Below are 19136 nucleotides of genomic sequence, written 5' to 3'. Positions count from 1 at the left end.
CGAGTTACTGTCTTTTTTCTGTTAAACATCTTCCATAAAAAAACCATGATTTGGAACAATAATAAATGTGGACAAAACGAGAAAAAAACTTATAATGTCTGTTTTACATAAATTGATTTTTTTCAAATCTCAAATTAAAAGTTGCACTTTCAAGAAAATTTATTTCTAAAACATTGTTCAAAATTTGTCCCTGTTCTGTTACCGGATTTTGTCCCTATTCGCCCCATTTTAAGGTTATTTTCGGTATGATGTATCAAATACCTCACTTACCCTTGACCTCGTCCACCATTCTGGCCAGCTTCACGATCATAGTAGATAAAAGCGCCATACAGGATGCAAAACGTCTTAGCATAAATTCCTCCAAAGATCTAAAAATCGATGACACCATGAAACTCTAGTACCAATTCAAGAAATGAAAAATCGAAAGCTGCCGCTACGTACCAATAGATACACATAGTACAACAACATCCATAGTTCGCCGAACAAGAACAAACACATCCACAGGAAGGCACTGAGGGTTTCTAGCCGGCGCCTTAAGGGCACATTCAGCGGGGCCCACTCAATCTGACGCATTTTGGATTCCAGTCACAAATCACCTGCAATTTGATAAGAAATCAAATTAATTAAGCTACCGCATCGCCGCCCGTGATGTGTGAGTGTGTGGTGATTATGGTAATAGCTTCATCTCTTAAGTAGGGGGTAATAATTCAATCCATCAAATCGAACCGATTGCACGGGAGATTAGCAACGTTAAGTACTTGCGATTCGTTTGAAGTTCAAGGTCGCACCGATTTAGCTACTACATACTGGACTCAAAATTGCTAGCAATTTGCGGGTTGTCACTTAATCAACTAACCGTTTAGCTTCACGTGCAGCTCACATGCAAAAATTTACCCACGCACGAGATAGTATTTTCGCACAACGCACAACGAAACCTTGTGTTCAACGAAAATCGTCGAATACCCCAAACAATCCCGGGGATACCTGAAGCGTTCCCGTAGCCGGCCGGTAAACAACTGTTCAGTTCACGACCTGGCAATGCCAATCATGGGTCGAACACCCAGGCATACGGTTCAAAATCGGTGGTTCTTATCAGGTCCAGCCAGCCAGAAGCGTTTGTCTCCGATTGCCGAAATCCGAGAGATATGGTGTTTACCCTAAATTGGTACAAGTAATAGGCCGGTGAACCAATGCCGATGAATAATCATTGGCCTCACACACTGATTTGCCTGGTTTCAAGTGAGCGAACGAAGCGGACAGAAGCATCTGGTCAATTTGGTGATAACGAAGCAAACGCTTGGGGAGAGTCATTGTTTTGTTTGCTCATCTTACCCACTGCATGGCACCCCGAGCACGCTGATACGGCGCAACGGTAATCAAAACTGGGTTTCCTGTTATCAGTGTTTGACACCGTAAAGCCTTTATCCAGATCGATTTCCAACGAATGGGTTTTTGTTCGATTTTATGTCACTCCGTTGCACTTATCGAGGAGTGTGAAGTGCATAGAAGCGGTTTAAAGGGTTTTAAAGAGGCTCAAAGCGAAAGCATGACTAATGATAAAGCTACACTTTCGTTGACATACAAAGTATTAAGTAGTCAAGTAGTCATTTGGAAATCAAACAGATCATAACCCAAGCATAAAACATTCCGTCCAAAAACATTATTAAACTTAAACCTTCCTTAAAAAAAGTTAAAAAAGACATTTAGCCGATTCGGGTAGGCTTGCCAGATACTTTCAGAAAAAATTGGGACATTTCACGAAAAAAAAACGGGACACAGCCGTAACAAGCGGGATATTTAAAAAAAAAACTCTTATAGCTTGATTGTGTAGCCTTTTATCATATACGTATACCATCAGCCAAAGTTCTTCATAGAATGTGCACTAAGGTTTTTTTTAACGGGGGTAAATTTACCTCAGTTTTTCTCACATGACTTCTATTAACACGGTTTTTTGCCATAAGCACCGTTAATTTCCTCGGTTAACACGTTTTTTGAGAGAAAATCTTTCAAGTCGTACATGTAAACGGCTGATTTGATACCGCGTAAAAAATCTTTGTTTTTGTTGTATAAAAATTATTTTGATTTGTAATTTGTTTAAAAATTCCATCTTTATCTATATGTTTATACTTTGGACAATTGAGTCAAAAAAAAGTAGTGACTGCCGACTGGTGTATAATATAAGGCAATTTAATTGAGATTCTGGCGAAAAAAATCTCTATAATTCTTTAATCATTTGGAAGCAACTTAAGCAATATTTTCTTCTTACATTGATTGAACGCGCTCCAAGAACTTTAAGCTGAATCAGAATCTTACTATAGTGCTAAGAGCATCAGTACCGGTAAGTGCTATCTCAGGTGTTAACCCGGGACACATTTTCGGTCTTATTTCAGCTTTGGCAGCTCATTTGCGCACTGGTAAGTGCTAAACTGGTTCCCATTTTTGCCACTGGTGACGCATCGATAGGTGTTGTTGTTGTTTGTTGCTATTTTCTTTTGTAAATTTTCCCCAGACACTTTAGCACCTGTCAAATCAGGAGCAGGTCGGTATTCATATTTGACTCCTGGCTCGCTTTTTAACACCCAGGAGCAAGATAACACCTGGTTTGAAACCTTGCGGTGCGCCGTCGAAGTGTCAAAATGGAGTGTTATTATAGCTTTGACACCTGACCGCTGCTGATACTCTAAGAGCTTTAGAGTTATCAGTACTGTCTTATATAAGCTATAAAAAATGCTGTTTATTTTGAGAAAAAGACGAATTTGAAAGAATTTTTGTTCATCACAGAATTCAAATTGAAGCTTAAGTTTGATTTTTTTCCAGTGTTTATCAGTTAACTTTATGAAAGTTTTTCAAGAAAAAAAGCATGACATATTGAGGAAAAAGCGGTACATTCAACAAAAGAGTGGGGCATTACTATTTTGGATGTATCTTTAAAACAACACACTTAGAAAAATCCACGTAATATTACATGCAACTACATGAGTAGAAAGGAATCGGGTTATCAGGTGTTATAATACTGTTGTATTAGAAACATGTAATCTTGCATTTCATGTAAACAATCATCGCTATATGAAAAAGAGTTATAACATATGTGTATTTGCAAGGAGATTTACATGCAAATCGCATTCGAAACTCACATGGTTCCATTGTGAATGCACTTTCAAGGATATTTACATGAAATTATTGATACCGCACATACATTTGTCAACAAAGTCATTAGTCGTTTGCTGTTTGTTCTTGCGAATAAGTTTCAAATAGATGACCAAAAAATACCTAATTAAGGTAAGTAAAAGCTCAATCTTGATTAATAAAAACGCATTTAGAATGAAATTATTTTCTGAGAATCATCCATTACTGATGCTGTTTTGTCCTTAATTTTATTTTACAGAAAACAACAAGACTCTTTGGATGCACTCCGCATAAAAATCCACAGATGGGATCCTGCCAGAAGCTGAATGTTTAGTGCTCGGATCTTCATAGTTTGCAAACAAACAAGCTATCAACACACCATGCAGGCGACGTTGCCTTCGTCGCGACGCGTCGGGGGAAATCAACATATGATTCGAACTATGTGTCGGAAATGAAGTGAATTTAAAAGTTCAAAGTATAGTCAACTGCTTGCTTGATTAGATCAGTTTCCATTTCAACCTTGTGAAATAAGTTTCAAAATTTTTAAAAAATCAAGTGTAAAACGTTATTCCGGTACGGAAGACCCCAGTGGTGAGACCAAGAATAGAGCGACTGATAAGGAGAAAAAGAGGCCCTCCGGGTTTTAAGAATTCAATGCTCAAGCTGGTATCGTGGCTGATTCCATCGGTTGAAGGAAAAACTTTGACTCAGCACTGAAAAACACCCAAGTTGAGTGCAAATTTATTTTTAATAACTTTGCAAAATTCGAACCTTTGTAGCTTTTTTTTTTGGTTTCATTACTACCTTGCGGCATTCGCGTCCATTTGTAACTTTTGTTTAACAAGTTATGCATTAGTAGCTTGATTAAGTTTTCAGGAATTTGATACGGTACTATATTCGGCAAATTTGCCACATACACTTCTGGACTAAAGTATTCGGAATAACTTAACTTAGCGCATTTATTCAATATAACTGTTAATATTTTGTGGTATTTACATAAATTTTTAAGTGGGTAGGTTCCGTGAAATGTTCTCTTTCTAAGCACATGGAATTTACAATGCTTTACTCTGCTACCATAACAAGAAGGGAAGAAGACTTAATTAGTTCTCCATTTTTAGCTGGACAAAAGTATTCGGCGCATTACAGAAAATTTCAATTTCTCTGCCCAAATTGATTTAAAAGCACTGTTTATAAATAAAATCGAGTCATTTAATCAATTTTTGTTTACATTTGAGAATAATCGGCTGTTTGTGTATTTTTTTTTTTAATTTTAAGTTCTAAGTTGTGTAGATTCAATATTAAAGTTACCTATGTTTTTTTTAAAGATGATCAAATTAGTGGAACAGAATCTAAAATAGTTTAGAGTGTTGATAAGCAAAGAATTTTTTTTTAAATATTAAAAAAAATCAGAAACATCTACAAAATACTAAAATTAGTACGTTTTAGCAAGAAATCGAACATTAAAATGCGAAAAGTCATTCAAGTATTCAAATTGTAAATTTATAACTAACTTCCAATGAGAATAAGACATGCATATTCATAGATGACTGCAGTTTGAAAGGTAATGTTATCAAATATTAATGTTAAGAGAAAATTTTTAATAACAAGAAAAGGGTGATACGGTCAAAATTTGGTCAATATCAACTTGACGTATTTCTTTCAATTTTGCATTTAAAAAACCTGAACACCCCTCATTTTGAAGGTGTGTGTGTAGAATGTTGCTCCTATTTTGATTTTGGAATTCACTCTTCAGTTGTCAAAATCCCGTCCAAGGAAGAAGAGCAGCGTATCAAAATTTTGCTCGCGCATCGCGAAAATCCGAGCTACTCGTACGCAAAGCTGGCAAAATCGCTAAAAGTTGCCAAATCAACCATTACAAATGTAATTAAAGTGTTTGGGGAACGTTTGTCGACAGCCAGGAAGTCTGGATCGGGGGGAAATCGAAAACCGGAAGCCGCTGAGACGACAAAGAGAGTTGTCGGTAGTTTCAAGCGAAACCCTTACCTCTCTCTCCGATATGCCGCAAATAAGCTGGGTGTATCGTCTACAATCGTGCGTCGAGCCAAAAAACGAGCCGGACTATTGACTTACAAGAAAGTAGTGACTCCAAATCGCGATGATAAACAAAATACGACGGCCATAGCGCGATCCCGGAGGCTGTACACGACGATGCTGACGAAGTTTGACTGCGTGGTAATGGACGACGAAACCAACGCCAAAGCCGACTACAAGCAGCTTTCGGAACAGGAGTTTTATACTGCAAAAGGAAAGGAAAAGGTAGCAGATATTTTCAAGCACATGAAACTGTAAAAGCTCGCGAAGAAATATCTGGTTTGGCAAGCCAAACCTGTGGCTTGAAAAGCATTTTCATAGCTTTCAGGACTGGCAACCAAGAAATTTACGTGAAAGATTGTTTGAATAAACGTCTGCTGCCTTTCCTGAAGAAACACGGTTGTTCCGTACTGTTTCGGTCGGATTTGGCATCTTGCCATTACGGTAAAAAGGCCATGGAGTGGTACGCCGCCAACAACGTGCAGGAGGTTCCCAAGGACAAGAACCCTCCCAACACGCCAGAGCTCCGCCCAATTGAGAAATACTGGGCTATTGTCAAGCGGAACCTAAAGAAGACCAAAAAACTGCTAATAGGACGAGTAGCAGTTCAATGCAAACTGGCTTTCTGCGGCGAAGAAGGTGGACAAGGTGGCTGTACAAAATCTGATGGCAGGGGTTAAGCGTAAGGCCCGGCAATTCGGATTTGGAAAAGCGGAAGCCTAACTGAATATTTTTTCCTGAATTTTATACTAATTAAACTTGAAAAAGAAATTTAATTCGATTTTTTAAATAAATGATTTCACCGTTTTACACGCGTTTTCCTTTGACCAAATTTTGACTGTATTTATCATCTTTAGTCGAAAACGCTATTCGTTAACAAATTGCGGATAAAATATGAGAATTCTCATTCTTTCATTTCTGTGAATGTATATTGATTCTCGGCTTAAAATAAAGCAAATATGTTAAAAACAATGTCCAAAAGTACCGTCTGCACCACTTAAAATTTTGAAACATATTCCATTTTAAAGTCATATTAGTTTCACAACTTTTATCTGAAGTGGGCCAAACACTCCTTTAAGAGTTATGAATGAAACAGTCACAATAAATCTCTTCAGCTAAAGACACCAAAATGGGCCAATCACTCCTCCATGAGTTATGGAAGAAGTAATGACCTTAATGTATTCTTGCGCCCGCGTCAGGGTATAACGATCCTCGCACAGTTACTCGCTTACACGCAGTACACCATTTTATACGAACGTTCGTTCTTAAGCATATCCTAAACAAGATTAGGTATATTCATTAATTGTTCTTTGATCTTAGTTTTTCAATAGAGGAGATAAATAACTTGTCAATAAAATAATATCTACGTGCTTTGTTTACAACTCTGCATCTACACTGGGTACCTCGTTTTTAACAATGGTCGTATCGCATTTTAAATTTTGGGGAAAATCCGAAGACCCTCGGCGCAAATTGTCAGATAATAAAAAATCCCAATAACTCAAGTGATATATAATTTATCATGAAACTCTAAAAAATTTAACACAACACTTTCGGTGGTTCAAAGATACTAAATTTGTAATTTTAAGCACAGTGAATTCTGAGATATTGAATGCTGAGTTTCGATGTTTTTTGGCTCAACCTTCTCCGCGGTCCAAAAAAAAACGACATCGCGGTCCTTAATGTGTTAAGGCCGAACAACAATTTAAATCGAAAGATGGGAAATGATGCTGCATTAATTAGGGGCTAAAATTTTTATGGTTACTTATAAAATTTTAACTACAAAAACAAATGAAATTTTGCCTTCATTCAATTCCATACGCCTTCGCACTATTCCCCATTAATTTTTCCTTCAAACTTTACCATATGAGGCCCTTGGAGCCAAAGGGGTATAAGTGCATAAAAGCTTATTTCGAGAAAACACGCTTTTAAATTGATGTGTTTGGCAATTTTCTATATATATTTTTTGAGAATTTGTATTTTTCTTTCTTATGTAAAAGTATGTAAACAAAATTCTAAAAATCTGAAAAAATCATCAAATACAGTTTAAAATGTGAAGAATCGTTTGGCATCATTAACCCAAAATCGACCATTTTGTCACTTATACCCCTTTGGCTCTGGGAGCCTCATATGATAGGGTTTCTAGCCTTTTGTCCTTGACTGGCTTTCCCTTGGAAAATGTCCCTTTTTTTTAACTATCAACAGTTTACTTCAAACTACCACAAAAACCACACCAAAATTCTACATTTTCTAAGGAAAAAAGTTGAACTTTCACTTAACTCAAACTGTTTTCTTCTAAACTCTTGGATTTTATTAGGAAGGGTGTATGTTTTCGAGCTTTCTAAAAAATTTGAAATTACATTTTTACTAACATTTGAAATTTTCAAAAATAACCAAGTTTTTCCCAAATTAAAACTCAGCTTATAGGTTTTTAAACGTAGATAAAAGTTTTTAAGATATTTGAAATTTTGACTGAGTTATTGAGGGTTGTATGGACAAATTTCAAAACAAAAACATCAAATTTTAAAATAAAAGTTATTATGAGTTATAAATTTACCCAGGACTTCAAGTATATTTGAGTTCTGCAAAAAAAAGTTATAGAAGTATTTCATCTGTTAACTTTTCCTCATTTGACGAATTTTTGAAGAAGTTTTAAACAAAATTGAATTTAATATAATTTTGAAAGCATAAATCTAATCGTTTTGCAGGTTTCAACAAGTTTATTAAATTCAATGAGGCTTTTTTTAAAGTTTCTGCAGTAATGTCAGAAATATTTGTGATAATATCTTTCAAAATTTGTAAAAACTGTTGAATTTTTTTTTTTAGATCATGCATCATCATCAAAATATTATCCTTCAATTGAATGAGCTCCAAATCAGATTTTTCTTAAATGTAGATTTGCTAATTAATCAGTTATCAATGATTGATTTCACTTCGCACTTAGACATTTAAAAACTAATAAATTTTATTTATAAGTTTTAAAATGTGTAAGTAAGAAGTGAAATCAATCACATCACAAAAACTAAAGATGATAGACCAAATTGGATGAATGTATTTATTGGAAAAAATCATTCTTAAATGTTAATACATTTTTTCTTTTCCATCTCCATCATTTGTTTTAAATTTTCAAAAAAAAAAAACCAAATATAATATTATAGTGCAAATTTTTTAAATTAAAAAAAAATTGCAAAATTTAATGTCAAACTTTTTAAAGTTTTAGAAATTTTTTCAATAAGTTTGGTTTTGTTTTTAAATTTTGTGTTTTGAAATCATAAGCCAAATTTTAAATGAGAAAAATAGAGTTTCTACTTTCTGCTATTTTTTCAGAACCCACTGGAAGTGATTAAATCTTCAGGGCCTAAATTTTAAAACTTGAAATCTGCAATGAAAATTTATGAATTGTCATTTGTTTTTACTATACCTACTAATTTTTTTTTAAATCGATCAAGATTTTTTAATCGATCATTATTTTTGAATAAATCTTTAATAATTTCGAAAAATCATTTGAAGGAGCAACTTTTAAGCTTAATTTTGCACTTAGATAACTAAATTTGTTTTTAAATTTTTTTTATCAGTTTCTTACTGATCATTCACGACATCACGTGTACTTCGTCAGTATAATTGAACATGAAATAATTTTTTTACCGGAAGTTGTTTATTGCCATTCAACATGATTTAAGCCTAAAAAGTCGTTTTTTCGAAATTCCAAAGCAACAAAATTCACATTTTTTCGTGTTACAAAACAATCAAGTGCTTGATGTGAATAAATTAAAAATGCTGATTCCAAAGTTAGTTTGAAATTAAGTTTGAATTTCTGAAATAAATTTCTGCACTTTTTTAGCAAAACTATATAATATTTATAGTATAACAAAGATTTTAAAAATAAATGTTTTATTTCAATAATTAACTCTTACAGAGACGAGTAATTTTTATATCTGAGAAAAATGTAATAGAAGTTTTTTTTTATCAATTTTTTCCATATCTACAAAATTAGAGGAATTTCATAAATTTTAAAGAAAACTGTAAGCAATTTGAATCTTTGATGTTTCATAAAGCATAAGGCAAATCGTTTTGCATTCTTCAACAAAGTTGTTTAGGGAGTAAAAATCTTTAATATCAAAGATACTAAAAGTCAAAGACTTTCTTGAATGAAGTTAGTTATAATTGCAATCTTTTCTATTTAAAATCAATTGATGGCTAAAGGATCATGCATCCCAGAGAACAAATGCCATCGCTTTTTTCAACTAAATTATTTCTCAAAAGCAATTTGTAACCACTTACAAGCCAGTAGTGGTAAAAATGTCCACGGAGTGGGGAGGGTCAAAAATTTAATTTTTCTGTTCACGTGGTATCTGAACGGCCCCTAAGAATGCCGTCAGTAACAATCAATAATTACCGAATCCAAAAATACCTTTCCCTGCTCTGAAACTGTTTTCTTAATGCCAAACAAACAAATTTCGAAGACGTCTTGTCTAATCTAACGAAAAAAAAAGTTCAGATAACGAAATTTGATTGAACCGAACCAAAAAATGACGGATTACTTTATTACCGTTGTTCGATAAAAGACTCTATGGCTTTCTAGCATACAATCAAGAGCTCAAAGAGCACGTTTGTTTCTTTATCTTTTCTATTTAGTATTTTGTTTCGGTTGGTTCACGACGAGTTCAAACGACAACAAAGCATTTAGACGCTGCTGTTCCCCCGCACTTAATCACTGGTAAATTCCCTTGCTTTCAGAGGAATGTTTTCGATACACGGATTAGCTGATTAGCAACATTTTCGTTTTCTTCTAATTTCAGTATCTACATAATGTATATGAATTCGTATCGAAAAGAATCCACACGTAGTTTAAAAATTCCAAATAATTTTGTCAAACGCAATGAGCGTATGATGGTTACTTAGTGTAGGTACACCGCCTTGACGTTTCAGATTAATCCATTTTTATTCGCTGCTCCACAAAAATGTTGATAATCTATTTCGGTAGAAATGTGCAGCGTAATTGTTACTTGTTTGTATGTATTTCCATATCAAATCCAACAATAAATACGGGTCATTGGGATGGAAATGTGTAAAAGGTCTAATTAAATTATCGGGAATATGATCTCAACGTTGCTACGAAAAGCACCATCACCTTCGATAGCTCAGTTGGTAGAGCGGTGGACTGTAGACGTTGCAAAAGATAGAAATCCATAGGTCGCTGGTTCAAATCCGGCTCGAAGGATATTTTGCCTAAGAGCATATTTGTCTTGAACATTAAAAACCGACGAAATTTACCATAGTGTGTGAATCATGCAGTTTCAATAGTTAGGCTGAGTCGATTTGGGCTAATTTTCGAATTTCTCAAAACCTTCACTCTTCACCTATTTATTGTGAAAGTCCGAGTCACAGTCGGGCTCATAGAGATTCAAAATTATTGATTTCCAAGTAATTTGGTTTATTTTGATCTCATTGGAGCAAAGAACTTGGTGAATTTCAGGTTTGGCAGATATGGATTGTTTTGGTACCGGAACACTTTCGGACACTTATTTAGAACGCGGCGGTTAGTTTTCACTTAACTTCAAAACGCAACAACTATTTATTTCGATTCGATTGATTGGGTGTTTATTAGGCGATCTGTACAAGCCGACGGATTGGTTTGGACCAGCGTTGCCAGATTGAAGACTGCTCAAGTCCGTAGATTTTACGGAAATCGAATAATGTACTGATTTCGGCAAAATAAAACTTGATGACCTTTTTTTTTTGGTCGTCAGGTAGAATTTTCATTTATCCGCAGAATCCCTTGAATTTTCTCGATTATCCGTAGAAAATCCGTAGGAAATGCTGAAAATCCGTAGATTTCGAGTATCGATCCGTAGCTCCGTAGAAATGCTGAAAATCCGTAGAACTACGGAGAAATCCGTAGATCTGGCAAGGCTGGTTTGAACTGTTCTTCAAGTTGTGTTGTGTACAAAGTTGCGAACGGGATAAATGTATATAAAGCAAAACAGTTCCTTTACGCACAATTACATTATTTGGTTGTGTTAAAATCAGAGAGTAAAAAAGCTTCTGCTCGCGCTGCTGAACAGAGCTTATATCCATCCGAAAGCTATTTCAGATCACTTTCGGATGGATCTGATTTGACGTCTACCTAACTGTCCTACTCCCTATTCACTAACACTAAATCATGGGCTTGCACCAAAACATGGATGATTTATGTATGTATATCAGAGTGCATTCCTGTTGTGGAAGGTGTAAAAATTTATAAATGTGAAATTTCCATACAAAGCTTTAAGGGGTCTAATGCAGGGATGGGCAAATCGTGGTACGCGGGGCCGTATGCGGTCCTCTAGACATGTTTATGCGGTTTTCACGATAGATTTTAAATTTTCATATAATACTGATCCATGCCAAATAAAAAAAAGACATGTCAATAACTTGATTAAATAAGCAATTAACTTGTTTGTAGCAAAATTTTCAAAAAAAAAAAAAACGTTATGTTAACTGGAATTTTACGCATTTAATGTGTTCCAGTAAAGACATAGATGCAATCTTATTTATTGACAACACGTTATATTGGAGTTTTTTGTCAGATTACATTTTCCCTAATTATTTAAATTCCACTTTCAAATTCAAATCTATGAAAGCGGATCGGGAGTGTTATAAAAAAATGGCTAGGCTTCAGATGACCACAGGCATTTCTTAGTCCGATAGAGAGATCATAATTTTTTGGTTTCAAATAAATATAAAGTTTCATGATAAATATACTCAGCAGTTATTTATTAAATTGAATTATTTCATTTGATTCGGAAAAATGACTCGTTCAGTTAGCACTCAAATATAGGAAGAATAAAAATAGAATCATACACAAGTGATTTTTTTTTAAATTTTTGAATAATAAAGACTGGAAGAACGATTTCAGTAACTTGGCTAAGCATAAAAGTTTTCGACCAAAATTCTAAATTTTCGACAAAAACAATATTTGTAATTCTGTGATTCAACCCACAAACTTTGTGACAATTATCTGTGATGATATTTTCAGAAGGTTCATTGAAAATTCATACCGAACATCGATAAATTGAGTCTTGAGCCGACATTTAGAAATCTGTGAAATTATGATTGTTTCTGTGATTTTTATAACATTGCTCAAAAGGCAACAATGTTAAGATCATATACGGAACAGTTTTTCCAGCGTTCGTGGAAAAAAACTGATTACCGCGGACACAATTTGAATTGTGAAAAAACTTTTCGAAAACGGGTACACAATAATAATTTTCAGTCTACAAATTTATTAACGATTCAACGTCAACGGGAAGACAGTGATTTACTAAAAATATACTTTCGTTGTGATTTAGCTCCAAACTTCCAGTTCAAACCTTTCTTGAACCACAGAAAGTTGAAGGTTTTTCTGTGGTTCGAAAAAGGTTAAAATTTTCATTTCGTATAAAAAAAGAAACGAACGATGATTTTGTTTGCATGAAAGATTAGTGAAAAAGTTTTTACCGATTAAAAAATTAAAATTATCAAAAAATGATCAATATTTAGCAATGCAAATACTCTTCCAATTATTGCTTCATCTTGTATTTAAAAAAAAAGTGTCAAACTTCTACTGTTTTTAAATATAAATTCGTTTTCCTTCCCCTAATTGGTGATTAAAAAATAACGTAAAGCTCTGCTAACTATTATTCAATATTATTTTGAGTGCGGCCTGCCGAGAATATTACAAATTCAATTTGGCCCGTTTCTGCAAAAGGTTGTTCAACCCTATTCTAATGCATACACATCAGGGGTTGCAATGGATAGGAAAAATTTTATGATTGAATTTTGAAAATCGACCTTATATATTTTGTAGATTTGCTCAAAAAACTGCCCTGAGCAAAATTTCATCTCAATCCAAAATCCAACTTGATTTAGGGGTATCGAAAAATCGAAGTATCGATTTTTCGACTGTTATGGATTTTTTGACAGTTTTCCGAAAAACGGTAAAGTCCCGAAAGTTTATATTTTGCCAAATTTTTTTTTCAAGCTATCGATCGATTTCTTCAATTTTCCTTTCCTTGTTTTGAGGAAATAAAAATCTAAACTTTAAGCGCTTTAAAGAACTCCTAAATCGAATCTGATTGGGTTTACTGAAATTTACCACCGGGCAGCTTTGTAACCAATCTAAAAAATCCGATCATGAAATTATTCCCATTCATTCCAACTCCTCACGTATATGCATAAGACCGCGACCGCTTTATTTGAAATTTCTCATTTTTTAATTTTTAAAACATCCCATTAGCCCGTTAACCCATTTTCGAAGCCTAATAACTTTTTTATCTTAACTCTTATCGAAATGCAGTCTTGGGATGAAATATTTTTCATAATTTAGGCATTAAGAAAAACCGTTTTTGAAAGAAATCGGGAACTTAAGTTATTGATGAAAAACTGGTTTTTCATGTTTATCCCGAACAAATGTCTCAAAATCGCATACAAACTTCAGGCTCATTGAGCGACGCCTTCAGAATCAGTGGTAAGAGGCAGTTCTATCAAATCGTTCGGCGGATAAATCTATCGAAAATCGCATGTCGGAAGTGATAAACGGATATTCTTTATCGTTGAGCTTTTGCATGAACATCCGGTAAATGGTGTTTTGAAAATCAAACTCAGTGAAGTGAGCACAGAGAGATTTAGTTGAGTGATACTATTTCGATAATTCCCCTCGGGTTTGGGTAAAGCACATATAGATAGTCCCCTATAGATACAGTGAGCACGAAATAGTGTGCGTGAAGTCCCGTATATCGGGCAGCCTAAGTGAAGGGCTAAAAAATTCGAAATTGTTTTGGCGCGCGGTAGTGTTTACGAAGACAAACAAGCGGAACAGCTGAGCAGTTCGAAACAGAGAGAGTGAGTAATAGTGGTAGCAGCAAAGCGAAAGCTCGCTCTTGCCATAAAAAGCTTACGGGTCAAAGTGAACGGGAGTGAGAGAATTAATAGAAGAGAGGCGCGCTTACCACGCGCAGTGGCGGGAGTAAAAAATAGAGCAGGAAAGCTCTACTGAAAACACGTGCTTGAGTGTTTGGTGGTGATAGCAAACACGCCCTAGCGAACCTGGTCGCCTGGTAGCGATAGTTGTAGTTATCGCTGAAAGCGGAAACGGAAGTGAGGGGTGGGTGGGGGCTCCCTTTCCAATTTGGGTTATCAGGGTACTCTTCCTACTTCCCTATTGATTATCGCAAGTGAATCTGGTAGAAAAGGTGTGCAAATTTGAAGCGCCCGGCGCATCCCCCGGGGATGGGGGTTCCACAGTAGATGTGGATTCATCTCCAATCCCCCCCTATATGCGTTCGTCAACATTTGACGGTCGCAAAATATTTCTCATGGTCAAACGCGCAGCAGAAAATCCTAACCCCTTACCAAACAATCCATTTTGGTTCTCATCAATAATCGAGAGTAAATTGGGAAAACCGCTTAAAAAAGAGGTAGAGATGTCGATCGATGGAAGAGGGTTAAGTTACACCCTCAGCACCTTCAATATCAAGTTAGCGGATGAATTGAAGAAAATAAAGGTTCTCGATAATAATACAACGGTGGATATTTTCGATCATCCCGGACTCAACAAAACATTAGGAATAGTTTTCCAGCCGGAATCAACCAATTTGTCGGAAAATGAAATTTTAGAACAGCTCAAAAACCAGGGAGTTACTGCAGTCAGAAAAATAACAAAATTCGTCGATAAAAAACCAGTTAATACACCTTTAATGGTTTTAACATTCGGCAGTACACGTCTTCCTCAAGAAGTATACTTTGGGTGGATGAAAGTCACGGTTCGTACTTACTACGAAAGTCCAATGATTTGCAGGAATTGTCTGGAGTACAGGCATACCAAAAAAAGGTGTCAAGGGAAAACGCGCTGTACTAGATGTGCCGGTAATCACTCAAACACCGAAAACACATGCACAGAAAAATTCAAATGCCCACACTGTCCTGAAGAAAATAACGAACACTCCGCGGCGGGGAGGAAATGCCCTCTGTATCGCCATGAGGAAGCGGTCATTCGCGTAAAAACGGATGAGTCCATTTCCTGGGCTGAAGCTCGGAAAAGGGTTAGCATGCCAAACGCTACACCCACTTATGCATCGGTCACCGATGCGGACAGTGTCAAGAAAGATAAAATCATTGAATCTCTAATAACAAACGTGAAAACTCTGACTGAAAAAATTGATATTCTAATGAAAGAAAAAGAACACTACTCGAAGATTGAAGCCGAATTTTCCTTATACAAGGAAAGAGTAAAAAACTACTTCCGCGAACACAATATTTCCCCAACAATTACACCAAACAAAGATCGCAGCCGAGTTGGATCTCCAGCATCTGGAATGACAACTCCTGTTGCTAATCCACAACAACAGCCAGAGCAATTTCATGCTGCAGTTCAACAACAACTTAAAAAACAACAAAATCAAGATCATGAGCCAAAACTTGGATTCCAAGTTCCCAAAAATGTTCCGAAAAAAGTAAATACGCAGATGAACCCGCCATCTCCAATGGCAACGAGGCAAACAAGTAAAAATCAACAACAGTCTAAAAATGCTGGTGAGAAAACAGGAAAACGAGGACCACTATCTCCTTTAGCCAACAAGAAGAAAAACAAGAACGCAAAACAAACGGAAACTGAAGAAGATGAAGACGAAGAAGAAGAAGTAATATTAGACGATTCCGACGAAAGTATGGAGGCAACCAACGAGCAGTTTTTTCGGAAGTGAAATGATATCAGCATATACAACAACAGAACAAATGATCGACACACCATCACCAACCACCAACAACATCAGAAACATAAACAACGAAATCACGGAGCTACCAGGCCATCTGTGGCACGGGATCTCCGAAAGTGAAGTAGGGTTCCCGGGTAATATGTGGGTTGGTAGGCTAGCCCTCCGGGACGCAATCCTCATACCCGTAGAGGGTGAACCTTCTCCCACAGCCCAGATAGGCGCAACGATGTCCCAAAGCCCTCGCCCCCCGTCGGCTGCTTGGCATGATCCTGGGACGCCAGATGTTCGTCGAGAGTGTGCCGTACGGGGGCAACCGGGGCACTTGCAAGTAAGTTCCCTTAACAATTCAGACCGAACAGTTTCAAACTCGCTCACCCTTCCTAGGTCATCACAAAATTCGCAACAACACACCACCCACAATTCGCTAACACCAGGAAGGGCGAACATATCAGCACACTTTGACCCCGGCGAAGGAACCAGTAGAAGTTTTTCGCACCCACCCACCCATGCAGCGCCATCGCCTCGATCTGCGAGATCTAGAGGCCAACTACTGATACTACAGTGGAATATACGAGGATTTTGGAGGAACGAAGTGGAGCTAACGAAAATGGTCTGGAACAAACAACCGATAAGTATAATGTTGCAAGAAACACTCACTGATACTTATAGTACTTTTTGGGAACGTAACTATAATATTTATACATCTAAATTTCAACCAAATTCAAAAAAAGGGCATGCGGTACTTGGAGTATTGAAACAAGTACCACACGAAATCATTGACCTCGATCCACGCATTCCAGCGGTAGCAGTCAGGTTACTTTCTCCATTAAAAGTAACTTTAGTCTGCGTTTACAACCACTATAAAACAGGATATTCTAACATGGCAAAGGAAGCGCTAAGATCTATAGTAGAAAATCTCCACCCCCCTTTTTTAATAGGAGGAGATTTTAACGGTCGTCATATTGCTTGGGACAATTCTACAAATCCGATGGGTGAAATGATTTTTAATTGGGCAGCTGAAAACGAAATGGTTGCACTAAACGACGGTTCAATTACTAGATTTAGTCCAACTCAAAATAATCAGGACACATCAATCGATATAACCTTTGCATCCACATCAATCCTTAGTAGATTAAAATGGTCAACCCACTCTGAACCCTTTAACAGTGATCATGTTCCTATCTTAGTTATGCTTGATGGAATATTTGAAAATCTGCCTACTGTTAAAAAATGGAAAATCAAAGAAGCTAATTGGGAGAAATACCAGCAAGACATAAGCGACGAACTGCTCTCTATAACGCTACCAAATATAGGTAATATTACTAGGGCCATTTTCGAAACCGCAAAACGCGCAATCCCGCGTACAACGGGAAACACTGCTCCAAAATATGCTCCGTGGTGGACAGAGATATTGAAGCAAAAATTCGAAACAGGAAAGAAAAATGGAAGATTTTACGCAAAACATCAAGAACCGACGATAATTGGGGAGATAGAAACGAAAATTTTAGACATGCTAGAGCCGAGGCAAGAGATGCGGTCCAAAAGGGTAAAAAGAAAGCCTGGGAAGAGTTTGCCAGTTCTTTCAACGCCCACACTCCAACCTCCGAAATGTGGCAAAGATTTGGCAAAATAACGGGAAAGAAAACATCCCAGAAAATAAAAATGACGATAAGAAGAGAGTACACTGAAGATCCACAAAAGATAGCCAATCACATCGCAGACAACTTCCAAGAAAATTTCACTCAAAACAGTCATCCAGATCTAAACATAGAACTTCCACCATTTATATCGAACAATGAATTTATGGACACCGACTTTTCAGGTGCAGAATTAAATTCAGCTCTGAGTAAATGTGTTGGGAAAGCCACCGGGCCGGACGAAATAACATATAGTATGATTACGAATATGCCACCAATCGCGAAAAGAGTTATACTTAAGTCTTTCAATGATTTATGGCAAAGGGGAGATTACCCAATTGAATGGAGGGAAAGTATAGTTATTCCTATTCCCAAACCAGGTGATTCAGAAAATTTCCGTCCAATCGCACTTACTTCATGCTTAGCGAAAACTTACGAAAGAATGATAAATCGCAGACTTCAGTATTTCTTGGAAGAAAATAATATTTTCCATCGCAATCAACATGCCTTCCGCAGTGGTAGAGGCACCACTAGTTACCTCAGTCAATTAAAAGACATATTAACTGAGCACCGTCATGAAAGGAAACATTCAGAACTAGTTTCACTCGACCTTTCCAAGGCTTTCGACAGAACTTGGCGAAAAGGCATCTTACAAGCGTTAGTGAGAATAAAGATCGGAAATCGAACTTATCAAATGGTAAGAAAATTTCTTCAAAACCGGATGTTTCGAGTGGGAGTAAATGGAGCCCTGTCTTCTGCTCGACCACAAGAAACTGGAGTGCCTCAAGGCTCAGTAATCTCTCCAACACTTTTCCTACTGGTGATTAATACAGTTTTCGAACACATTCCCAGAAATATTAGAATATTAATTTATGCAGATGATATCTTGTTGATCTGTGGAAGTAAATTTGCAGCTATTTGCCGCAAAAATTTACAAAAAGGAATTGATGCTACAATGAAATGGGCAGAGAAAAATGGATTTTCAATTAATGCCAGGAAAAGTACGCTATTACACACATGTTCCGGTACCAAAGGTCGCCATCACTTTTTCAGAATGAAAATGCTCAAAGCAAACGGTGTGGAAATACCAAGGAAAAGAAGTACTCGAATATTAGGAATAAACATAAACCAAAATGGAAATGCCAATTCACACATCAAAACAGTTAAAGTTGATTGCGAAGCAAGGATTCGATTTCTTAAAGTTATTAGCAGATTTGGTAGTCGCGAAACTCTCTTAAAAATTGGATTTGCAACTGTAATAGCAAAATTATTTTATGGATGGGAATTTTTCGAGCCTCAAGAAATCCTCCAACTGAAAGCAACCTACAATAATATGCTAAGAACAGTATCAGGAGCTTTCTACACAACACCAATAAAAGCTTTGTATGTAGAAAACGGAGTATTACCATTCGAATTTCTCGCCGTGGAAAACTGGGCGAGAAAGGCCATCTGGATATCTGAAAGAGTCAACTACAATGAAAATTATATACTAAACAGAGCAAACTCCCTTCTTGAAAACCTCACCAACCACAAAATTCCCCCTATTCTAAAGCTCCACACAGAAAATGGTAAAGAATGGAAAAACGGCGCA

General features: G+C 36.4%; 1 protein-coding gene and 1 non-coding gene across 6 annotated transcripts in view; one reads left to right on the top strand and one right to left on the bottom strand.

The window, feature by feature from the left end:
* LOC129756796 (2-acylglycerol O-acyltransferase 2-A-like) overlaps positions 1 to 19136 on the bottom strand; it is a 53447-nt gene that overhangs the window by 19760 nt on the left and 14551 nt on the right. For 2 of the 5 annotated variants that reach the window (XM_055753820.1, XM_055753818.1), the window contains exons 2-3: positions 442 to 596; positions 271 to 368 (exon numbers count right to left, since the gene is read on the bottom strand). In XM_055753820.1, the coding sequence (XP_055609795.1) occupies positions 271 to 368; positions 442 to 573 (230 nt within the window). In that variant the 5' untranslated portion in view covers positions 574 to 596. Of the gene's footprint in view, positions 1 to 270; positions 369 to 441; positions 597 to 856; positions 1228 to 19136 lie in introns of those variants that run through there. The other 3 variants (XM_055753817.1, XM_055753819.1, XM_055753816.1) reach the window with 3 other exon arrangements.
* Trnay-gua (transfer RNA tyrosine (anticodon GUA)) lies at positions 10306 to 10396 on the top strand. Its single transcript is given in 2 exon segments — positions 10306 to 10342; positions 10361 to 10396. It is a non-coding gene; the product is annotated as a tRNA-Tyr (tRNA).

The sequence above is a fragment of the Uranotaenia lowii genome, chromosome 3, assembly GCF_029784155.1.
Source record: "Uranotaenia lowii strain MFRU-FL chromosome 3, ASM2978415v1, whole genome shotgun sequence".
Lineage (NCBI taxonomy): Eukaryota > Metazoa > Arthropoda > Insecta > Diptera > Culicidae > Uranotaenia > Uranotaenia lowii.
This window is presented reverse-complemented; position numbering and strand designations above follow the sequence as displayed.